Genomic DNA, 21,695 nt, shown 5'->3' with positions numbered 1-21,695 from the left:
GCGAGCGACTGGGAGACCGGGTTGGGGGCGTGGCCAGCCAGGAGTCGCCACCGGTTCGACAACCCACGCCAAATAACCACTACCAGTTCACCTGAGTAGGTGCGCACCGGTTGAATACCACCTCTGAGTCCATGATGGTTTGTATTTTCAGGAAATTCTGCCTTAATTCTCGGCTGGTTCTCTCCTTGATGAGTTTCCATCCATTGCTTCTTGTCCTTCTTGAAGTTACAACAGTGGTGAAGGAAAGGACTTAACAATCTATGAGACTTTTCTGATCAGCGGTTTTGGCTTAAGGATGGAAAAAGTTTGAGAAGCCCTACGCAAAGTCATCTGTTTGTCTCCAGAACAGAAGAATTCCTATCAGTCTTCCTGCAGCTTTCCCTCGACTTACGTCCAGCTGGACCTGTTTTTCTCTTTTTCTGTCTCTTTTCTCCCCCCTCTCTCTTCCCCCGGGCTGCCTGCAATCAGAGCAATTGCCCATCGCACAGCAGCCATTCATTTAGCTTTCATCTCGGTTCCCATTTAAAAGCAACAAAAAATGATTGAAGAGCCAGAAGAGAGTCAGCCATCAGGCCAGATTAGCAGGGCTAAATACCAAAAAGCTTATCTTTGGGGGAGGGGGAGGAAAGGGGGGCCAGGACCAAACAATAGGTCACTATCTCACAAGGAGAGAGCATCCTGCACCAGCATATGGGCCCACAGCCCTGTGCTGTTGTTCTGGCCAGCCTGGTACACCCACTGCGGCCTATCGCTTGTGCTGTGTGTATATGGGCAGAAAGATAAATAGAACTGATGCCAAAAGACAGGAAAGAGGGAAAGCTCAGGTTGCATAGGTAGAAGCAACGGGTGGAAACTAATCAAGGAGAGAAGCAATGTAGAACTAAGAGAAAATTCCTGACAGTTAGAACAATTAATCAGTGGAACAACTTGCCTCCAGAAGTTGTAAATGCTCCAACACTGGAGGTTTTAAAGAAAAGATTGGATAACTGATTGTCTGAAATAGTATATGATCTCCTGCCTGAGCAGGAGGTTGGATTAGAAGACTTCCAAGGACGCTACCAATTCTATTATGATCCTATTCTATTCTAAATAGCGGGAGAAATCAAGAAAGATCAAAAGGTTGCGTAGGACTCTTGAAGCATTCCCCAGCATCCTCTCTTCCCATGGTACCACTTCGGATTGCCAGTCCTTGGTGGATCCTCCAGATGTGTAGAAGGTGATTCAGTTATGAAGGAGGCCCTTTCTAAATACAGGTAGCACTGATTTGCAGTCAATGTTGATTGTTAATGACAGTTCACAGTTACAGTAGGCCTTATGACTTTGTGATTTGCTTAATGGCGGTGGCAAAAAAAAAACAACGTTGTAGAAACAGGTGCAACTCACTTAGCAACAGAAATTCTGGTCCCTATTGTGGTCGCAAGTGGAGGACTACCAGTGCAATTGCATAGATGCAAATACAGGAATGCATGGAAGCATATCCTGCCCTATTGTACCCCTTGAATAGTATATTTTTCCCTTGACCCCATGTCCACCCCTCCTTCAATCTTCTCCAAACAAAGGCTTTGGTGGTGGGGTTGATTTTTAAGTGTCCATTCCTATTCTAGAGAAATGCATTCTTACATGGAATTTGGAGTAATTTGACACAAAATGGGACACCTCTCCATGGTTAACTCTCTGCGACCATCTCACCATGGCCAACTTGCTGCAGCCGCCTTGCTGTGACCAACTTGCTATGGGAAAACTCACCACAAGATAACTTTGTTAGGAATGTAAGTCACCTAACAGTTGGGTTGGAAAATATATTTACCAGGATAGGCATTTTACTACTGTCTCTTTAAGGGAATGCTAAAATTGTAATTGTGGTTCCTCAAAGGGCCATAAGATGGAGCCAGAAACCTGGGTTGTTCTGTCCTGTTCTGGAGAGTGTTGCCGTTCCTGCGGTAACTATTGATTGTTGCTGATCATGGTTAGTCTTGGATTGATGTGAGTCTGTTACTGAACTGGTTTTGATACTGGATTTTGTTATTCGGATTATCCCTGGACTGAAAACTGACTGCTTTAATCGTGAATGACTTGGACTGTGTTTGGACTTTGCTTAACCGTTTACTGGAAGTAAAACCTACATTTTACTATACAGTGTAGCTGTGTGCTCTTTGTGTGTTATTCTTCACCACTCTCTCACAACGTCTCCCTGTGTGCGCTCATTCTCCTAACGGGGAATTACACCAACAAACTCCACACAGGATAACTCAATGTGATAAATATTATCTGCCACCGTTTCTTTAACATTATTTCCATTGACAAAAAAATGGAAATAATATAGTAAAAACAGTGGTGAATAACATTTGTGGCACTGAGTTATCTTCCGTGGATTGTCGCCTGGCGCACTATCCTGTAGTGAGTTGACCATAGCAGTTTGTCCCAAAGCAAGTTGAATGAGGCAAGATGGCTGTGGCAAGTTAGCTGTGGCAAGATGGCCGTGACAAGATAGCTGTGTTAAGTTGGCCACGCTGAGTTGTCCTAGGCCCGTTTGAAATTGGAGACAGAACAATGGCCGATAACCTGCTTCCCATCTCTCTTTCCCACATTGTTCATTCAATGTATTCTTTTTGCCGTGCCTCCATTCCCCATTAAGCTGCAGTTTTTTTTAAAAAAAAATCCATACATAAATGAATATATTAAAATATATTTTATTCCCCCCAGTACAAAATTCAATAAGTACCTTTCTAAAAAATACACGCTTTGATTTTTAAAAAAATATAGATAAAAATATCATTGGAACATTTAGGACAAGTCAGAATTAGCCAAACGTTCGTTTGCATCTTCATTCAAATGGTGGGCATTCTGCTCCGTTTGCAATACTATTTGCAATGCTGCCATCTTAGCCCCATTTCTCCAGGGACATGAACCACCCTTGTGTCATGATAAAACTTCAATGCAACAAATAACAGAACCAGAGCCAGGGAGCTTTCTCCACACCAATAATGCTGCTAGACTTAAATACATTTATTTGAGATTTACTTCCAAGTCAAGATGGTTAAACTGAATTATGGATCTGAACTTTTCATTTGCTGCTTTCTCCTGGGTGCGTATAACTTGGCGTGTTTTTCTTTGTTGCTGGGAGCTATTATATTTTGTAGAACCATGTTTCTCAACCTCAACCAATTTAAGCTCTGTGGGACTACAACTCCCAGAATTGAAGCACCTGGCAACCAGCACCCATTTACCAGGGTTGCAACTTTCTGGGGTCATGTGGTTGCTGTTAAGTAATCTTCCCAGCTGGCTTCCAACAAGCACCATCAATGGGGAAAGACTTGTGATTCACAACTGTAGTGATTTCCTTAACAATGTGGCAAAAAAAGGTTTTTAAACAGGATATAATTCACTTAACAACTGCCTTACTTAGCAACGGAAACTCCGGTCAAAATTTGGGGTGTAAATTGAGTATTGGTACTTCCGATGGGCCCCTGTCCATCCCTTCCCATCGTGCCAATAAGCATCTTGATCATATTTGATTCTTGCATCTAATCTGGCACACGATCCCAACCGTGTTCCCACTCCTGAGCTGATTTTCCTGCTTAGTTGCCTTTCTGAGAACGTCCATTGAATGTGTTACCTTAAAACTCTTAAAACTCTACCTAGTTTTGGTACCCAGATTTTTTTGTTCTTTGTTTTTGCTTGTATCCAGGTTGGGCCTCTCCTTTCCACCTTAATTACACCACTGCGGAAGAAATTCAATAAAGGTGTACCATATTGCTCTTCAGAAACAAATAAGTACTCTCGTTAATGCCGGCGCGAGGGAACCCTAGTATTACTAAGAAAATTAAAACTGTGTTATATATTAACACAGTTTTAATTTTCTTACAACTACAGCCTCCTTTGTGCCAGCTATAAGGGGATTTGGAGTCAGTTTTACAGAACAGTAGCGCAACACGCTTATTTGATACGTCATTGTGGTTTTTCACTTTTTCTCCCCACAAAGAACTATTGAGGTTCTTGTTTGTGTGAGTTTTTGGAAACCTCTGATTGCAGGCAGTCCTTGACTTACAACAAGCTCGTTTAGTGACCATTCAAAGTTATAATGGCACTGAAAAAAGTCACTTACAAACGTTTGTCACCGTGATGACTTTTTCAGCATCCCCGTGGGTCGCAATTCAAAAATTGAGAGTCTGGGCCACTGCCTTTGTATTTATGGCCATTGCTGTGTCCCAGGATCATGGGATTGTCCCCTTTTGTGACCTTCTGACAAGCACAGTCAACGGGGAAACCAGATTCATTGAACAGCCTACATCAGGAGTGTCAAACTCTGTTAGGAAAGTCTATCAAATCTGGGCAACTTTATTTTGCATTTTATCCCAGTTAACTGGATGGTTGGGCAAAGAATGTGTCAGTTTAGAAAGAGTTAATCAACTGCACCCTCTGTTCTTTTCATACTCCAACTTTCATCCCCTCCCTCTCAGAATTTTTTCTCCTTATATGGAAGACTGGGGGGGGGGGAGGGGGCGCTCACTTTAGTGCCAGTGAGGGTTGAGTGGGGCTGTAAGAATTCATGGAAACCCCCCTGCTCAGACCATTTGGTAATCTTAGCAGTATTTCTCAACCTTGCTCATTTTAAGCAGAGTGGACTTCAACTCCCAGAATTCTCCAGCCAGCTGGCTGGGGAATTCTGGGAGTTGAAGTCCACACCTGTTGTGGTATTCAAATTGTTTTTACTACTGTGTGCGTGGCTTTGGTGGGCATGGCATGGTTTGGTGGGCATGGCAGGGGAAGAATACTGTAAAATCCCCATTCCCTCCTCACCCCACTAGCCTGCTTTCCAGCTCCGTTCTCCTGTGCAGGGCAACCAAAGAAGACCCAGCCGATCAGCTGGGATTCAGGAGGTGGAGAATAGATGGGGGGGGGACCAGTCAGAGGTGGGATTTGCCGGTTCTCTGAACTAGCCAAAATTTCCACTACTGGTTCTGCAGAACCAGTCAGAACAGGCTGAATACCACCTCTGGTCCACACCACTTCAAGCGACCAAGGTTGAGAAGCACCGACCTTAGAACTGAAGAATGGACTCCATCTTCAATTTAACAGGGAAAAAGCCAGGAAGATATATCTTTTCCAGCTCTAAAAGCACCGTCGTTTTCCCCTGGTATCCAAGAAGGGGATCTTGACTGGGTTCCAAGACAGAAACTGGGCCAGCCTCCAGCGCTGTGCTTTTGATAACAGAATGGAGAGCATTTGGCAGGTGTGTGCAGCCTCAGAATATAAGCAGCTTCGTGGGATAAAATGGTTTTGGAAAAGTAAGGCACATCTCAATCCAACTACAGCCATATCCTTCCCTACCTGCCACTGTATCCAAGCCCTTCCCCTGTAAGATCTACGGTCTCGTTTTACGTTGTACGTTGTCCTTGGCTGCAAAGCGAGCTTTAGGGATTCTAACACACCATCCATTCCAGCAGCTCTCGTCTGGAAGACTTATCAGAGGCCAGCGAATTAGGTTGCCTTGCAGTGTGCTCTGTTCTAAAAGCTGCATGGGAAATCTCAGCATCCAAAACCTAATTGTCTAAATTTTGAGGATGCAAAATGCAGCTTCTTGGAGGACTAAGGTTGCTGGTTCTTAGCTAGGTGAGTCAGATTTCCAGCCAATAATGTTGAAGTTCACATCGCAGACGGGTGAGCCCCATCTGTCGGTTTTTAAGGAAGCTAGGAGCAGAAGGCACAAATCCATCTCAGCATCTCAGCATCCCATTTCAATGACTATAACCGCCTGGATGTCATCTTCACAAGTTCCATTTTAGTGACTATAAACGGCTGGGTGTCATTTTCACAAATTCCATTTTAGTGACTATAAACGGCTGGGTGCAATCTTCACAAGTCCCATTTCAGTGACCATAACCAGCTGGGTGTCATCTTCACAAGTCCCATTTTAAAGATCAAATCTGGCTGGGTGTGATCTTCCCCATTTCAGACCTGGGTAGCATTCCGCACAGTCCTGATGCCAGGTCGTACAGCTGGAGAAGAGGAAGTGCCTTCCCTGACACCGATAGGCTGGGTGGAACCAGGAAAAGAGAAATAACAGTATCATTAGCAAACTGTTCAGAATGGAGATAGAAACAAAACGTTGTTCTTGACTACCCCTTCTTTTCAGGGGAGCTTGGTGGAGGAATATGGGTGGGCTGCTAAGGGGGCGCATGGGTTCGGATGAACCCTCAGTCTGTTCTTTATTTCTGCAGGTTTGAAGCTCAACTGAGGTGCAGCACACCGGATTACCGCACCTCAGCTATTTTACTCACTGGCGTTGAAGTGGAAAGTAAGTTGTAAAGCTGTAAAATGGTGGATTTGTAATGTTCTGGGCATGCACAGAGCGTGCGCTGACCAAACCAGTTGTGAAACCGGTAGAAGCCCACCACTGTGGAGGAAGGCTATCGCTGTGGAGAAGTGACCTGTCACGATTCCAGCAGTTACCCCCAATTAAATCATGAGTCTCGAGCCAAACTTCCAAAACTTAAAAAGGATTTATTGAGAGTTAACATGTCAAGCACTGCCTGGTTGTAGCTGACTCTGAGACACATAATTCATTGTCACCCTTGACCCTGGTTCCCCACCCCCACCCCCGGGTGGATTGTAATTCATATTCCCCAATGGGACAAATCCATAGCCAAGAGTCATCAATCAAGCTCTCCAGTTAGAATTTTGCACAGCAGAAACTTCAGTTACCTAGTTACTATCTTTGAAAACTATTTATGGAATGCACTTTCGATTTCCAAGCTGCCACTTCCCCCCCCACATCCCCTGCTCCCTTTCTATTGGCAACTCTAAAAAGACCATAGAAATATTTTATGAGTTGCCATGATCACTGTAACTGGTCTGAGTGACTACCATCCAAACACTGAGAGCACCCAAGTGTTGATACAAGTTTGAAGGCGAGGTCCGTTTTACTCAGAAAAAAATTGAATAATTTTATGAGGAGCTGAAATTGCTTCTGTAAAAAGTTGCAGTATTTCTCAGCAAGGTTTTTAAAATCTCTAACCGAGGCATGCTAGTTCTCAGATTTTGTCATTGGCTCAGTGAACCAGGGAAAAACCAGTTTAAGTTAAAAGGCAGGCTTGTCATTCAGATATGGCGTGGGGGAAGAAAGAAGGGAAAAGAAAGAGGGGGAAAGAAAGAGAAAAGAGGAAGGGTGAGGAAAGTTGGAAGGGGAGAGCAGTACAAGGGACCTGTAGTATTGGAAACAGTGTCAGCTCCAACAGCAATTTATTTAAGGCAATATTAGTAAAGGTAGAGGTTCCCCTCGCACATACGTGCTAGTCGTTTCCGGCTCTTGGGGGCGATGCTCATCTCCGTTACAAAGCCGAAGAGCCAGCGCTGTCCAAAGACGTCTCTGTGGTCATGTGGCCAGCATGACTAAATGCCCAAAGGCACACAGAATGCTGTTACCTTCCCACCAAAGGGGTCCCCTATTATTCTACTTGCATTTTTACATGCTTTCGAACTGCTAGGTTAGCAGTAGGTGGGACAAGTAACGGGAGCTCACTTGATTACACTAGGGATTCGAACCGACGAACTGCTGACCTTTCTGATTGACAAGCTCAGTGTCTTACCCACTGAGCCACCGCGTCCCTCTGAAGGCAATATTGGGGGAGCGGGGGGAGGCTGCAAAACCCCATCATCTTTACCAGGCATGACAACAAGATCTCTCTCCCAGAAAAATCAAATCAAATCAGAAGATATTGGTTTGCAGTGCTTGGTTTCTCCGTGTAGGATTAGGAGAGTGTTTGGAATTAATTTGTGTACAGAATAAATGAGAAATAAGGGGAATAGTATTTGGAGAATAAAACAGAAATTCCTCATTATAGCCTGTGCTGGTCAAAGACACTGAGAACACACCAAGGATCACCAGGGAATCTGAATAGGAAATGGTCTTCTTGCAACCAGATCTAAGCTGTTATTCCATTGCAAAATGCTTCTTACTCCCTGACTTACCAAGGTGACTGGGCTGAGATGTCTGTGCAGATGTTCCTCATAGGTGATGGCGTAGATGTCTGAGTCTCCAGATGACCATCGAGGGTTATCCCAAGAGTCACTTGACTCAACTTTCTTCCCATTTGGGAACTAAAACCACGTGGAAAAAAAGCAAAGAAAGAAAGAGACTTTGAATATTAGATATTAGATTAACAGAGTTGGAAGGGACCTTGTAGGTCATCTAGTCCAACCTCCACCGCTAAGCAGGAGACCCTACACCATTTTTGACAAATGGCAGTCCAGTCTCTTCTTGAAAGTCTCAAGTGATGGCGCTCCCACAACTTCCAAGAGCAACTTCTGTTCCATGGGATGATTGTTCTCACTGACAGAAAATGTCTCCTTATTTCCAGGTTGAATCTCTCCTTGATCAGTTTCCATCCATTATTCCTTGTCTGGCCTTCGGGTGCCTTGGAAAATAGCTTGACACCCTCAAATATTGGAACACTGCTATCCTGTCTCCCCTAATTTACTTGGACTTCAGTAACGCATTTGATAAAGTAGACCAAACCTACTACTACATAGAGTATCAATGTATCCAAGTCACTCTGCACATCCTAGAAGGTTGTCTTGTCTTGTCTACGTTTGGTCTTCTGCCTAGTCGTACCGCTTAATGGTTAATGCAAGACTGATGAACATTCAACACTTTATTTGTTGACCCTGATATGATAATTGTGTGCAGGTAGACCTCAATTTATCAGTTCAATTTGTGACCATTCAAAGTCACAATGGCACTGAAAAAAAATATGACTGTTTGCAGCACCCTGTGATCAGGTGACCACGAGTTACTACATTTTTACTGTTCACTTCTGGTTTCCGGCAAATGTACTCCATAGCAAACAATGGGCTCAATGAATGACCGTGGCATTAAACAAAAAAGTCAAGCTATTCTCCAAAGCTCCAAAGACAAGAAGCCATGGGTGGAAACTAATCAAGGAGAGAAGCAACCTAGAACTAAGGAGAAATTTCCTGATAATTACAACAATTAATCAGTGGAACAACTTATCACCAGAAGTTGTAAATGCTCCAACACTGGAGGTTTTTAAGAAGAGATCGGACAACCATTGGTCTGAAATGGTATAGGGTTTCCTGCCTAAGCAGGGGGTTGGACTAGAAGACCTCTAAAGTCCCTTCCAACTCTGTTTATTCTATTCTATTCTATTCTATTCTATTCTATTCTATTCCATTCCATTTCTTAATAACCATGGCAATAAAAAGTAATAAGGTTGAATTGGTCACCTGACGAGCCAGTTTATGACTGTCACAACTTAACAGCTGAAACTGCGGCTCAACTAGAGACGTAATTCGAGGACTACCTGTGCAGGAAGCCCTTCCCCTTTCTTTCCTGGGCAAATCTTCACTACAATCTCTGTGCTTGGAGAGTCAATTCCACTTGAGCGCTTTGATCAACAGCCTCTTTCTACCTGGAAGACCGAGCGGTTATAAATGGGCATTTCCCAGTGAGTTTCACAGAGCAACAATCTGCCATTTTTCAGACTGCCTCCAGTCTCTCATTATGCTCCCATCACTTTGGGTCTCACCTGGCGTGACAGATAGTGGTGTTGATTCTCTGGTGGCGTGGGTGGAGCTTTCTTCTTTGCTACAAGGAGTAAGGCAGATAAAACATCACTGTGACTTTGCAGTGAGAACGAGTTGTTTCCCCTTTCCATTAAAAACACGGGGAATGAAAACCCTTGACTTACAAACAGTTCATTTAGTGATGCTTCGAAATGACAATGGCACTGAAAGAAGCGACTTACGGCTGTTTCCCACACTTATAACCCAGTGAGGGGTTCAAATTGTTTTATCACCAGTTTGGTGGGCATGGCTTGGTGGGGTACTTTGCCTAATGGCAGTGCGCAGATTTCTCCCATACCAGCTGAGACCTGCAGCGCCAATCAGCTGAGAGGATAAAGAAGCGCAGGAGTGGGTAGGAAGGCCGATCCTGCACTTTTCTCTTCTTTCTCCTCTCAGCTGATTGTCGAGGATTTTTATTCCTCCTCTCAGCTGATCATCGGCTTTTTATTACTACCGGTTCAGTAGAACCGGTCAGAACCGGTAGCTTACCACCATTGTTACAACCGTTTGCAGTATCTCTGGGGTCACCTGAATAAAATTCAGATGTTTGGCAACCAACTCATAATAACGACATTGCAAAGTCCCGGGGTCGTGTCATCACCTTGTTGCACCCTTCTTATAAACAAAGCCCATGGGGAAGCCAGATTCACTTAACAATCGTGTTACTGACTTAATTTAGCTGCAGCGATCTGCTTAACAACGGTGACGAGAGAGGTCTGAGGTAAAATTCACTGAACAAATGTTTCGCTGAGCAACAAAAATTTGGGGCTCAATTGTGGTCGTAAGCTGAGGACTATCTCTAGCGTTACGAGGCGTCTTTTAAGAGGTGGCTTCTGTGTGACCTGGCTTCCATTTTAAAACTAATTTTCAGCAGAAGAGGCTGGGCTTGGTTTAATCCAAGATGAAACAGCAGCTTCCATTTTGAATCTAATTGCCAAAACGTGTGTGTGTGTGTGTGTGTGTGTCAAAGAACTGAACCAAACTGAATTAAACTGGTTAGTTATGGCTGCCTACACCAGACGAATCAGCGTAGCTTCCAAAATATCACCCTCCCACAAGAAACAAAGGGTTTAAACCAGGGGTGTCCAACCTTGGCAACTTTAAGACTTGTGGACTTCAACTTCAAAGCTGGCTGAGGAATTCTGGGAGTTGAAGTCCACAAGTCTTAAAGTTGCCAAGGTTGGACACCCCTGGTTTAAACCCACATAAACCCATATCTAGAGCTGTAAACAGTACTAAACAAAGAAACACCCATCAGGGAAGCCGCCAATATATAACCACAGTTAACCACAGGCCTGGGAGAAGAGTCAAGAGCTTTACCGAACCCAGGAGAATGGCTACCCTCTCATATCTTGTGGTAGGGATGGATGAGGACATGCGCTTCCAGAGAAAGAGGTCCATGATATAGAACAGGGGATCAAACTCAAAGCCCATGGGCCTTGCAGTGTGCTTAGAGCTGGAAAAAGCGAAGGACCAGCGCACGGGGCCTCTGCCAGAGAAAATGAAGACCAGGGGAGCCACACCATTTTCACGGGTAGAGGGTTGCAGAAAGGCATCGCAGCCAAAAATGGGGCCCGGGGGTTATGCCCCACCCCGGCCTCTGTTTTCATTGGCAGAAGGGCTAGCAAAAGATACCAAAAGCAAAGCAAAACAAAAGGAGAAGTGTTTCCCCTTTTGCATCTGAGTGTGCAAGAAGGGCCAGGAAAGGAGAAAGGGGTAGAGAAAAGACAAAGAAAAAGAAGGAAAGATGGGAAGAGAATAATGAAGGAAAAAGAAGGAAAGAGGGGAAGGAAGAAGGAAGGAGAAGGAAGAGGGAAGGAAAAAGAAGAAAAGGAAGGAAGGTGGGAGGGAAGGAAGGAAGGAAGGATGGAAAGAAAGAAAGAAGGAAGGAAGGAAGGAAGGAAGGAAGGAAGGAAGGAAGGAAGGAAGGAAAGAAAGAAAGAAAGAAAGAAAGAAAGAAAGAAAGAAAGAAAGAAAGAAAGAAAGAAAGAAAGAAAGAAAGAAAGAGAGAGAGATTATAATGAGAGTAAGGGAGGTTTGAGGGAAGTCCTGTCCTTAGCACTTGGCCATCACAGGTGCCGCCTGACATGAGTGATGTCGAGCTGGCCACATCCATCTGGGCCAAGTCCACCCTGCCCCTCCCCGAGGTCAATCCCAATCCTGATGTGGCCCTCAATGAAATCGAGTTTGACACCCCCAGTATAGAAGGATGATAATTGCCAGTGAATTTCCCGGCTGATTGGATTCAGATTACCAGTGAATTCAACTTTGTTTCTGACTGGCCTACTGCCCAACTCACCTCTCCGAAGGCAGACCAGCCAAACCACCAAGAACAGGAGCGCAATGATCAGGACCATCCCCAAAATGGAGCCAAGCACAATCCCAGCAATGTCCCCACCAGTCAGATATGAATCTGAAAGGCAGAGGAAGAGAGAGAGAGAGAGAACAGATGTATAAAACCATGTGGAGTTTTAAGCTTTGTTATTTGGGAAGAGCTTCTAAACGTCATAGCCATCGTGCAAGACTGAACCCACCCCAATTCCTGCTTTCTTTTCTTAATTTTGGACCTGGCTGGTCAGACTAGTCAGAGCCACCGTTCTAAGAATCAATTCACTCAAAAATATTCCAGATCCAGGAATCTGTCCGTGTGATGCTTCCTCAAAATCCTAATTCAGGATTCAATCTCAGCAACTTTAAAGATATCTGATCTTCAACACCCAGAATTCCCCAGTCAGCATGTTGACCGGAGAACTCTGGGAATTTAAGTCCACATGTCTTAAAATCAATGGTGGGATGCAAATGTTTTTACTACCAGTTCTGTGGGCGTGGCTTAGTGAGCGTGGTTTGGTGGGCATGGCAGGGGAAGGTTGCTGCAAAATCCCATTCCCACCCCACCCCACTAACCAGCTTTCCAGCTCCGTTCTCCTGCGCAGGGCAATCAAAGGAGACCCAGCCGATCAGCTGGGACTCAATGGGAGGCAGAGAATAGATGGGGGCGGAGTCATTCAGAGGTGGGATTTGTCGGTTCTCCAAACTACTCAAAATTTCTGCTACCGGTTCTCCAGAACTGGTCAGAACCTGCTGAATTCACCACCTCTGCTTAAAGTTATTAAGATTGAGAAACACTGCTAGATTTTCAAAACAGTCTACATTCTATTAAAAGTAGAACTAGCCAGATTTGAATTAATGGGTCAATTTAGGAGGTTGGTTCCTCTAAGACAGGGGTCTGCAATCTTAAATACTCAAAGAGCCATTTGGACCCGTTTCCCACAGAAAAGAAAACACCGGGAGCCTCAAAACCTGGGTGGGCATGGCCTACTCAACATCACTCCCACCCAGTCACATGACTACCACCACCACCATGCCTACCCAGGTTTTGTGGTGGCTTCCGGTGTTTTCTGTGGGAAACCGGTCTCTCTCTCTCTCTCTCCACCCCCCGCATTTGTGTTTTTTTGTGTTTTACCTTCTCAGGCCAGGCGAGGAGTGACTGGGAGGGGAGGGGAGGGCGAGGGGCAGGGCCAGCCAGTGGTGGGATCACCCAATAGGGAGCCACAGCAGAGGGCCCAAAGAGCCGCATGCGGCTCCAGAGTCGCAGGTTGCTAACACCCGCACTAAGAGCTCCTTCTTATCAGATGACTTGGGACATGTTCTATTTCCAAATTTCATGCTAAAAGTTAAGTTAGATTCTGAGTTTTTGAATCCATAGCTAGCTTTTTTTATAAGAGGCCAGAATCCTGGCAAGTTATTTTTTTCTTAAAGATTTTTTGGCAGCATAGAGAAATACAGAACTCCTTCAATCATACTTGAATGATTACCGTAAAAGAGTTTAAAGTACACAGCAAGCATTGTCCTTATACTGAATTGGCTTTATTGAATTTTAGCAACATCATAATGAATCAAAGCTGCGGATTTATTCAATACTTATCAGAGTTTGCTGAGTTTACTAATGTAACCACAGCACCGCAATTGTCATTGCTCTCAATGATGTCATCACATTGAGAAATATATATATATTTCTTTTATATATGCCTGAGATCATACTTGCGAATAGTCTTAGGGAAAAACCAAATGCAGGCAGTCCTTGACTTACGACCACAATTGAGCTCAACATTAATGTTGCTACGTGAGACATTTGGTTTACCCCATTTTATGACCTTCCTTGCTGCCACTGTTGTTAAGTGATTTGCTGCAGTTGTTGAGTTTAGTGACACCGTTGCTAAGTGAACCTGGCTTCTCCTTTGACTTTGCTCGTCAGCAAAGCAGGTCACTAAAGGTTGACCTCATATGACCTCAGGACACTGCAACCATCATAAATATGATTCAGTTGCCAAGCATCTGAACTTTGATGATGTGAGCATCCATCGGCATGCTGCAATGGTCATAAGAGTAAAAAAAACTGTCATAAGTCACTTTTTTTCAGGGCTGTTGGAACTTTGAATGTGCACTAAGCAAGTTGTTGTAAGTCAAAGACTACGTGCACAATGTGAGTCAGGTTTAGGGAAGTATCAGAGATGGTATTCAGCAGGTTCTGACCAGTTCTGGAGAACCGGGAGCGGGAATTATGAGTAGTTCGGAGAACCGGCAAACACCACCTCTGACTGGCCCCGCCAACCCCATCTATTCTCTGCCTCCCATTGAGTCCCAGATGATCATTGGCTGGGTCTTCTTTGGTTGCCCTGCACAGGAGAATGGAGCTGGAAAGCAGGTTAATGGGGTGGGGAGGATATTTGCTGGTTTTCCGAACCACTCAAAATTTCTGCTCCTGGTTCTCTGAACTACTCAAAATTTCCTTTACTGGTTCTCCAGAACTGGTCAGAACCTGCTGAATACCACCTCTGGTTATGGGTGTATTACTTGGAAATCCTGACAGTCTCTCCCAAAAAGCCAAGAAGTTGCTCGTAAATATTATCAGCTTTTCTAGTTTAATGCATATAAGAGTTCCAAGCACATTCTTTTGATTTCATTAATCCAAGTTATTAGCGTTTGTTTGCATATGTGAAGACAGGATAGTATATCATATTGTGGTTCGATAATCTATTCCGGAAACCACCTGGAAACCCTGAGGCTACTAAATCCGAGTACCTACCTGGGTGGAGGGTTTGAATTTGAGTGGCGTTCCCAGCTTGGGATCCCAGATAAGGCACTATTTGGAAAGCATAAGCCGTTTGGGGCTGCAATCCTATAACAGTTGCGGATCGGTTGGTAGCTCCTAGCACTTCCACCGTACTCCATTCCTCAGCAGAACGATGTTGCTTTGGACCTTGCATCTGAATCATGAAACTGGTCACCGCTGACTTGTTTGGGACCGTCCAAGTTAGAGAGGCAGTGCCTGGTTGGGGTCCTTTTGCCAAAGTCCATTCAGAGATTGAGGGGCCTGCCAAAAGAAGCAAACTCACTGTTGTTGTGTTTTTTTCCATAGATATGAAATGCAAGCAATTGCACCTTCCCCAAGTTAAAACCTATCATGTGTCGGCTTACAAATGCATGATGAGAGCACGATGTAATGGCACAAGGGAATGACCTTGGGAGACGGATGAAGAAATATCAGATAAGAGACAGCACAGCCCACAGCTGCATAATGGGAAGAGCAAGAGCTTAGGATCCCCCACCCACCCACCCCCGTAAGTTACTGGACTACAAGGGTGGCGGTGGGAGAACTGTACTTTCAGCCTGGTAAGATTCTGTCAATGCATCTTTTTAGTAAACTAGAATTAGCTTACATTTCCTGTTTGATTTACCCGGGAAGGGCTGGTATCCAGTGCCAACAGTTTGCAAATGTATTCATTAATAACATACTAATGAATGTGTTGGAATCAGGGAGGTCCGAGTTCAAGTTCTCATTAGGTAAGTTTACGCCCTTCTCCAGTCCTCAGTCGCTTTGCAAATGAATTGTGAGGGCAACCCCTTTGTGCTCCATGCTGAGCTTCCCAAAAACAAGGAGAAGACTGGAGAAGACCCCAAACTGGCAACTTTAGTTCTGAATTCATACTCGCTATCATTGCACCCATATGCTACGTCTAATTCTAGACGCCTCGTTTCAAGAATTAAACATCCTGACTATGGTTGTTCTCTCCCACCCCCAAGTATCCCTTCCTATCCTGTAATCCTGCTTTACAATAGAGAGCAGAGAGTTTTATACTAGGGCCTTATCAGGGATGGGATCCAAAAATCCCAGCAACTGGTTCGCTGCCCGGTTGCTGGGTGGGTGTGGCCATGGTGGGTGTGGCCTAACAGAACTTCCAGGGTGGGCTTTTGTGTCTTCCCCAGGGTCCGGAGGCTTCCCTTGGGCCTCTGGGAGGGTGAAAATGGCCTCCCCCGGGCTCCTGAGGCCACCAGAAGCCAGAAACAGCCCTGTTTCCAGACTTCCAGAACTTCCGGTTTGGCCCATTTTTCACCCTCCAGAGCCTCTGGGCATCCTCTGCACTTACCTGTATCCAAAACAGGCCAACGTGGAGACTCCTGGGGGGGGGAGGGGTAGGCAGGGCCAGCCAGTTGGTTCAACTACCGGTTTGGCAAATCAGATGTAAATTTAACATTCAGTTCACCCGAACTGGTCTGAACTGGTAGAATCCCACCCCCGGGCCTTATTCAAAACCATAGATTTGATGAGAAAGATAGGAACTATAGTTTGACATCAACTAAAGTGATATTCCATATAAGTACAGATAAGTCCACAACTTTGTTCAGCAACCATTCAAAGTTACAACACCCCTAGAAAAAAGGGATGACTGGTCCTCGCACTTATGACCCTCTTAGCATCCCTATGGTCACGTGACCAAAATTCAGACGCTTGGCAAACTGGTGTGTATTTATGACAGTTGCAGCAATCCCTGGGGTTTTGTAACTTTCCCAGCCACCTTTGACAAGCAAAGTCATTGTGGGGAAACAACTGAAAAATGATTCACTTAACCACGGGAGCAATTTGCTTAACAACCGTGGCCAAAAAAAAAATACAGTTGCAAAATCTGGCGCGACTCGCTTAACAACTGCCTTGCTTAGAAATGGAAATTCAGGACTCCATTGTGGTCATAAATCAAACACAATGTGTATTAATATAACCAGAGGTGGCATTCAGCAGGTTCTGACCAGTTCTGGAGAACCGGCAGCGGAAATTTTGAGTAGTTTGGAGAATCGGCCAATACCACATCTGACTGGCCCAGCCAACCCCATCTATTTTCTGTCTACAGAGTCCCAGCTGATCGGCTGGGTCTTCTTTGGTTGCCCTGCACAGGAGAATGGAGCTGGAAAGCAGGTTAGTGGGGTGAGGAGGGAAAGGGGATTTTGCAGTATGCTTCCCCCGCCATGCCCACCAAGCCACGTCCCCAGAACTGGTAGTAGAAATTTTTGAATCCCACCACTGAATATAACTTTTTCTAGTACTGTCTGTCTTCGTGTGGGGGATAACTCACCAATAATAGTGAGGTTAGTTTGTTGTGTTCCCAGTGGATTGGAGCAGACGGTGCTGTAATCTCCCAGATCCTGGGGAGCAGTGAAATTCCAGATGGTGAGATGCATTTTATCAGGACTGAGCCTATAATGGCTTCCGGCAGGAATCAGTGAGCGCTTATCTCTAAACCATTCAATTTCCACAGGATTGAAGGTGCCCTGGCAACGCAGATGCACAGTCACTCCCCCTTTGGGGTCACTGGATGCCTGGAATGACAATGTAACCCCTGAGGGGGCTTCTGGAGAAAAGGAAGAGAAAGACACAGATGAAAAAGACATGGTCTCAACGTCTGAATTGTGACACCGTTGTGAGTTAAACGTTGTATCTGCACCTAGCAGGCTAGATCAAATCCGAAGAGCAGGACTGGGGTGTTTGTTTTGTTTTATGGAATGGTTCGTTTCAAGGGATTTTCTGTTTTACGATTGTCCCTTGCCTCTTTTGCCTTTATTTTCTTCCAAGGGTTTTCAGGCCAACAAATGTGAGGATTTGTCCCTTCATAACCACAACTTTTTGAATTAGATCAGGATGAAGGACTAATTACTTCAGATGCATGGGGGATCACACCTCTAATTTCCTCAGATCAGGGGCTTGTCTATCTATCTATCTATCTATCTATCTATCTATCTATCTATCTATCATCTACCTACCTACCTACCTACCTACCTACCTATCATTCATTCATTCATTCATTCATTCATTCATTCATTATCTATCCATCTGTCTATCCATCCATGGTGGCACAGAAGCTAGAATGCAGTTTTCCAGGCTAATTGTACAAACTGCCAGCAGTTCAATTCTGACTGGCTCAAGGATGACTCAGCCTTCCATCATTCCAAGACGGGTAAAATGAGACCCCGGTTTGTTGGGGGACAAGAGGCTGACTCTGTAAAACTGCTTAGAGGAGGCTGTAAAGCATTATGAAGTGATATCTAAGTCTAACTGCTATTGCTATAAAATATATTGGCTGCCCATCTTACCACATAAGGTAACTCTGGGAGGTTTTATAGTCATATAAAAATATTACATTAAAACATAAATTAAAACCAAAGATTTTAAAATCTAAGGATGCGTGAGGAGAGTGGAGACAGATTGGGGGAAGGTGAGATCTGTTGTGACTTGATCAACCACCTCCATTGTGCTGTTCCCACATTGGAGCCAGGCCAACCAGTAGAGCCATGTCCTTAGCAGAGGTGGCATTCAGCAGGTCCTGACCAGTTCTAGAGAACCAGAAAAGGAAAATTTGAGTAATTTGGAGAACCGGCAAATACCACCTCTGAACTGGCCCCGCCCTCATCTATTCCCTGTGTCCCATTGAGTCCCAGCTGATCGGCTGGGTCTCCTTTGGTTGCCCTGCACAGGAAAACGGAGCCACACCCACAGAACTGGTAGTAAAAACATTTGAATCCCACCACTGGTCTTTAGGCCCTTATGAAAGGATAGGAAGGTTGGAGCCCAACCTCACAATGGTAGATTCAAATGGATTGTTCTCTAAGTGCCTTTTAAGACCCTGAGAAAACATCATGGGTGTTATGTGAATTTTGTTGTATGTGTATACTGTGTATATACATACAATGACAATAAATTATTATTATTATTATTATTAGTAGTAGTAGTAGTATTCCAATCCCACCACCCAGTTTTCTGAACTACTCAACTGCTAGTCATTTTTTTTTTACTACTGGTTCTCTGGGCGTGGCTTGGTGGGCGTGGCAGTGGAAGGATACAACAAAATCTCCATTCCATCCCCACTCCTGAGGGAAAGTTACAGCAAAATCCCATTCCCTCCTCACCCCACTAACCTGCTTTCCAGCTCCGTTCTCCTGTGCAGAGCAACCAAAGAAGACCCAGCCAATCAGCTGGGACTCAGTGGGAGGCAGAGAAGTGATGGGGGCGGGGCCAGTCAGAGGTGGTATTTCCCGGTTCTCCGAACTACTCAAAATTTCCGCTACCAGTTCTGCAGAACTGGTCAGAACCTGCTGAATACACCACCTCTGCCACCACCCAGATACAGCCAGCAGCCATTTTAGACAGGAATACATCAGCTCAGCTGTTTTCTTCAGCTCACCTGGAATCAAGGTGCAGTTGGCTTGCCCAGTTATATGATGACCCAAACAAGTAACTTTGGAACCACTGATCCCAGCAGGGAAGGGGGGGACCAGCAAGCTCTGTAATTTAGAGGCACCGATTTCCTCCTCGTCTCCAGGGAGTCCCTGGAAAGTGAGATTAGGAGCAGGCCACCCTCCAGTCCAGGAGCAGACAAAAAGTAAGGCAGAATCATTTTGCACCGAAGTCACAGAACAATCAGGCGATCCCCAAGGAGCTTCTAGAGAGGAGTATCAAAAAAAGAGAAGAGGATGAGTATTCATGCATGTACTTTTCTGGACTTTTCTGGACTTAACATTGGATTACTCATATCAAATGACATATCAAGCGCCAGAGCTCACTGTAACAACATTGCCAAAAAGGCATTAAGAGTTGTAAACCTAATCTTACGAAGCTTCTCCTCCAGCAATATTGAATTTCTAACTAAGGCATACAAAACCTTTGCTAGACCAATACTTGAATACAGCTCCTCATTCTGAATCCACACTGTATATCAGACATTAATACAATTGAGCAAGTCCAGAAGTATTTCACGAGAAGAGTTAACTACACTCCTCTGCTCGCAACAGAATACCTTATATCACCAGGCTTGAAATTTTGGGCTTGGACAACCTAGAACTAGGCAGTCTATGGTTGGACTTAAGCATAGAACACAAAATTATCTGCTACAATGTCCTACCAGTCAATGACTACTTCAGCTTCAACCACAACAATACAAGAGCACACAACAGATACAAACTCAATGTAAACTGCTCCAAACTTGATTACAGAAAGTACAAACTTCAGCAATAGAGTGGTCAATGCCTGGAATGCACTACCTGACTCTGTTGTTACATCCTCAAACCCCCCACTCCTTTAACCTCAAACTATCCACTGTTGACTTCACCCAATTCCTATAAGTGCACCATTGTGCCTACCGTCCCTGTCCTATTGTTCCCATTTGTTCGTACCTATTTCTTGTGTTCTTACTCATGTTTATACTTATACCTATTACCTTGTAAGCAATTGACAAATCAAATAAAATCAATCAATCAATGAAATAAATTAGAAAAAAAAGAGGCAAAGTATGCAGGCAAAATGCTTGATATACTTGTACGAACCACTCCTGTCATGTCAAGCACCAGGCGTGGCATGACTGAAGGAAAAGGCTGCGAGCAATTCCTAGGAAGACCACTTAATTTTTCCAAAATGCCGGCAGGATGGACTCTGCCTGGCTGTATAATATTTGGGGGCTGCTGCCTAACCTGCTGTAATCTCTTTGCTATAAAGCAGCCTTCTCTAAATTGGATTGAGGAATGAAGGCAAAGATTGTGAGTTTGAACCATTGTGGAGGCGAGGTCCAATCGCTGGGTATTTAGTAATGGAAGGAAAAGAAGAAAAAAAAATCTGATTTACAGAGGATTGTGGGAATAATCTAGACCAGGGTGTCAAACTCAATTTCATTGAGGGCCGCATCAGGGTTGTGTTTGACCTCGGGGGGCAGGCACGACCAGGATGGGCGTGGCCAGCATGATGTCACTCATGTTGGGGCAGTGCCTGTGGTGGCCCCAAGCTTCATTTTCGGCTAGGCTACTCCTGCACTGTTTCCACGACTGCCCTGTGGGCCAGATCCGGCCCCTCTGGGCCTTGAGTTTGACACCCCTGATCTAGATTATTGTGCAGGTATCTACCTTCCAGGTATCTTCTCCTCATCCATATTTTGAGAATCTCCTCCACTTACACTCCCCCCAAGGCAAAAGCAGAATGACCCTCCATGTTCTTTAATCCGAGGAAGGGGTCCCAGAAGTGGGGGAAATGTTTTAGCAACATCGCTAAAGAAGCTAATGACTTCTAATTACTTCAACCAGAGTTTCCTTTTTGGGGAAGGGGGAGGGAGGGGAAGGCGGGGCATCTCCACTGCCCCTTAAAACAGCCAAAAACATGACCACAGCATATCCTGTCTCACGACGTGTATGCAAGTACAGATATATGCATCTGTTGGAACTGTGGTAAACAACCTGCCCTATGAGCTATTTTTCTCTTGGTGCTCTCCATCTCTCTTTCTTTTCTATGGACCACAAACATGCCTTACTTTCAAAAAACAATTCCAATAATTGATTAGAGGGGTGGGCTCTATTAGGAATCTGCAAGTCAGACCACCCATGCTAGGTTCCAAGGTGGAGTGAAGCAGTGGTGGGATTCAAATTTTTTTTTATTACCGGCTCTGTAGGCATAGCTTGGTGGGTGTGGCATAGCGTGGTGGGTGTGGCTTGGTGGGTGGGGCTTGGTGGGCGTGGCAGGGGAAGGATATACTGCAAAATCCCCCTTCCCTCCCCACCCCACTAACCTGCTTTCCAGCTCCGTTCTCTTGTGCAGGGCAACCAATGAAGACCCAGCCGATCAGCTGGGACTTGGGAGGCAGAGAATAGATGGGGGCGGGGACAGTCAGAGGTGGTATTCCAAACTACTCAAAATTTCCGCTACCGGTTCTCCGAACTACTCAAAATTTCCACTACTGGTTCTCCAGAACTGGTCAGAACCTGCTGAAGACCACCTCCGGAGTGAAGGTTTTGGTGTTCCA

At 44.9% G+C, this 21,695-nt stretch overlaps 1 protein-coding gene across 1 annotated transcript in view; it reads right to left on the bottom strand.

Moving 5' to 3' along the window:
* Positions 1 to 5,641: 5,641 nt before the first annotated feature.
* Positions 5,642 to 21,695, bottom strand: part of VSIG10L (V-set and immunoglobulin domain containing 10 like) — a 37,653-nt gene continuing 21,599 nt past the window's right edge. Inside the window, exons 5-11 of the mRNA XM_026718801.2 lie at positions 19,098 to 19,355; positions 16,995 to 17,270; positions 14,672 to 14,959; positions 11,885 to 11,998; positions 9,549 to 9,607; positions 7,972 to 8,100; positions 5,642 to 6,036 (exon numbers count right to left, since the gene is read on the bottom strand). Coding sequence (XP_026574586.2) covers positions 5,953 to 6,036; positions 7,972 to 8,100; positions 9,549 to 9,607; positions 11,885 to 11,998; positions 14,672 to 14,959; positions 16,995 to 17,270; positions 19,098 to 19,355 — 1,208 coding nt within the window. The 3' untranslated portion in view covers positions 5,642 to 5,952. The remainder of the gene's footprint in view (positions 6,037 to 7,971; positions 8,101 to 9,548; positions 9,608 to 11,884; positions 11,999 to 14,671; positions 14,960 to 16,994; positions 17,271 to 19,097; positions 19,356 to 21,695) is intronic.

Source organism: Pseudonaja textilis, chromosome 10, assembly GCF_049901715.1.
Source record: "Pseudonaja textilis isolate UNSWEBS1 chromosome 10, rPseTex1.2, whole genome shotgun sequence".
NCBI lineage: Eukaryota > Metazoa > Chordata > Lepidosauria > Squamata > Elapidae > Pseudonaja > Pseudonaja textilis.
The sequence above is the reverse complement of the archived record's forward strand: the minus strand, read 5'-3'. Positions and strand labels throughout refer to the sequence as shown.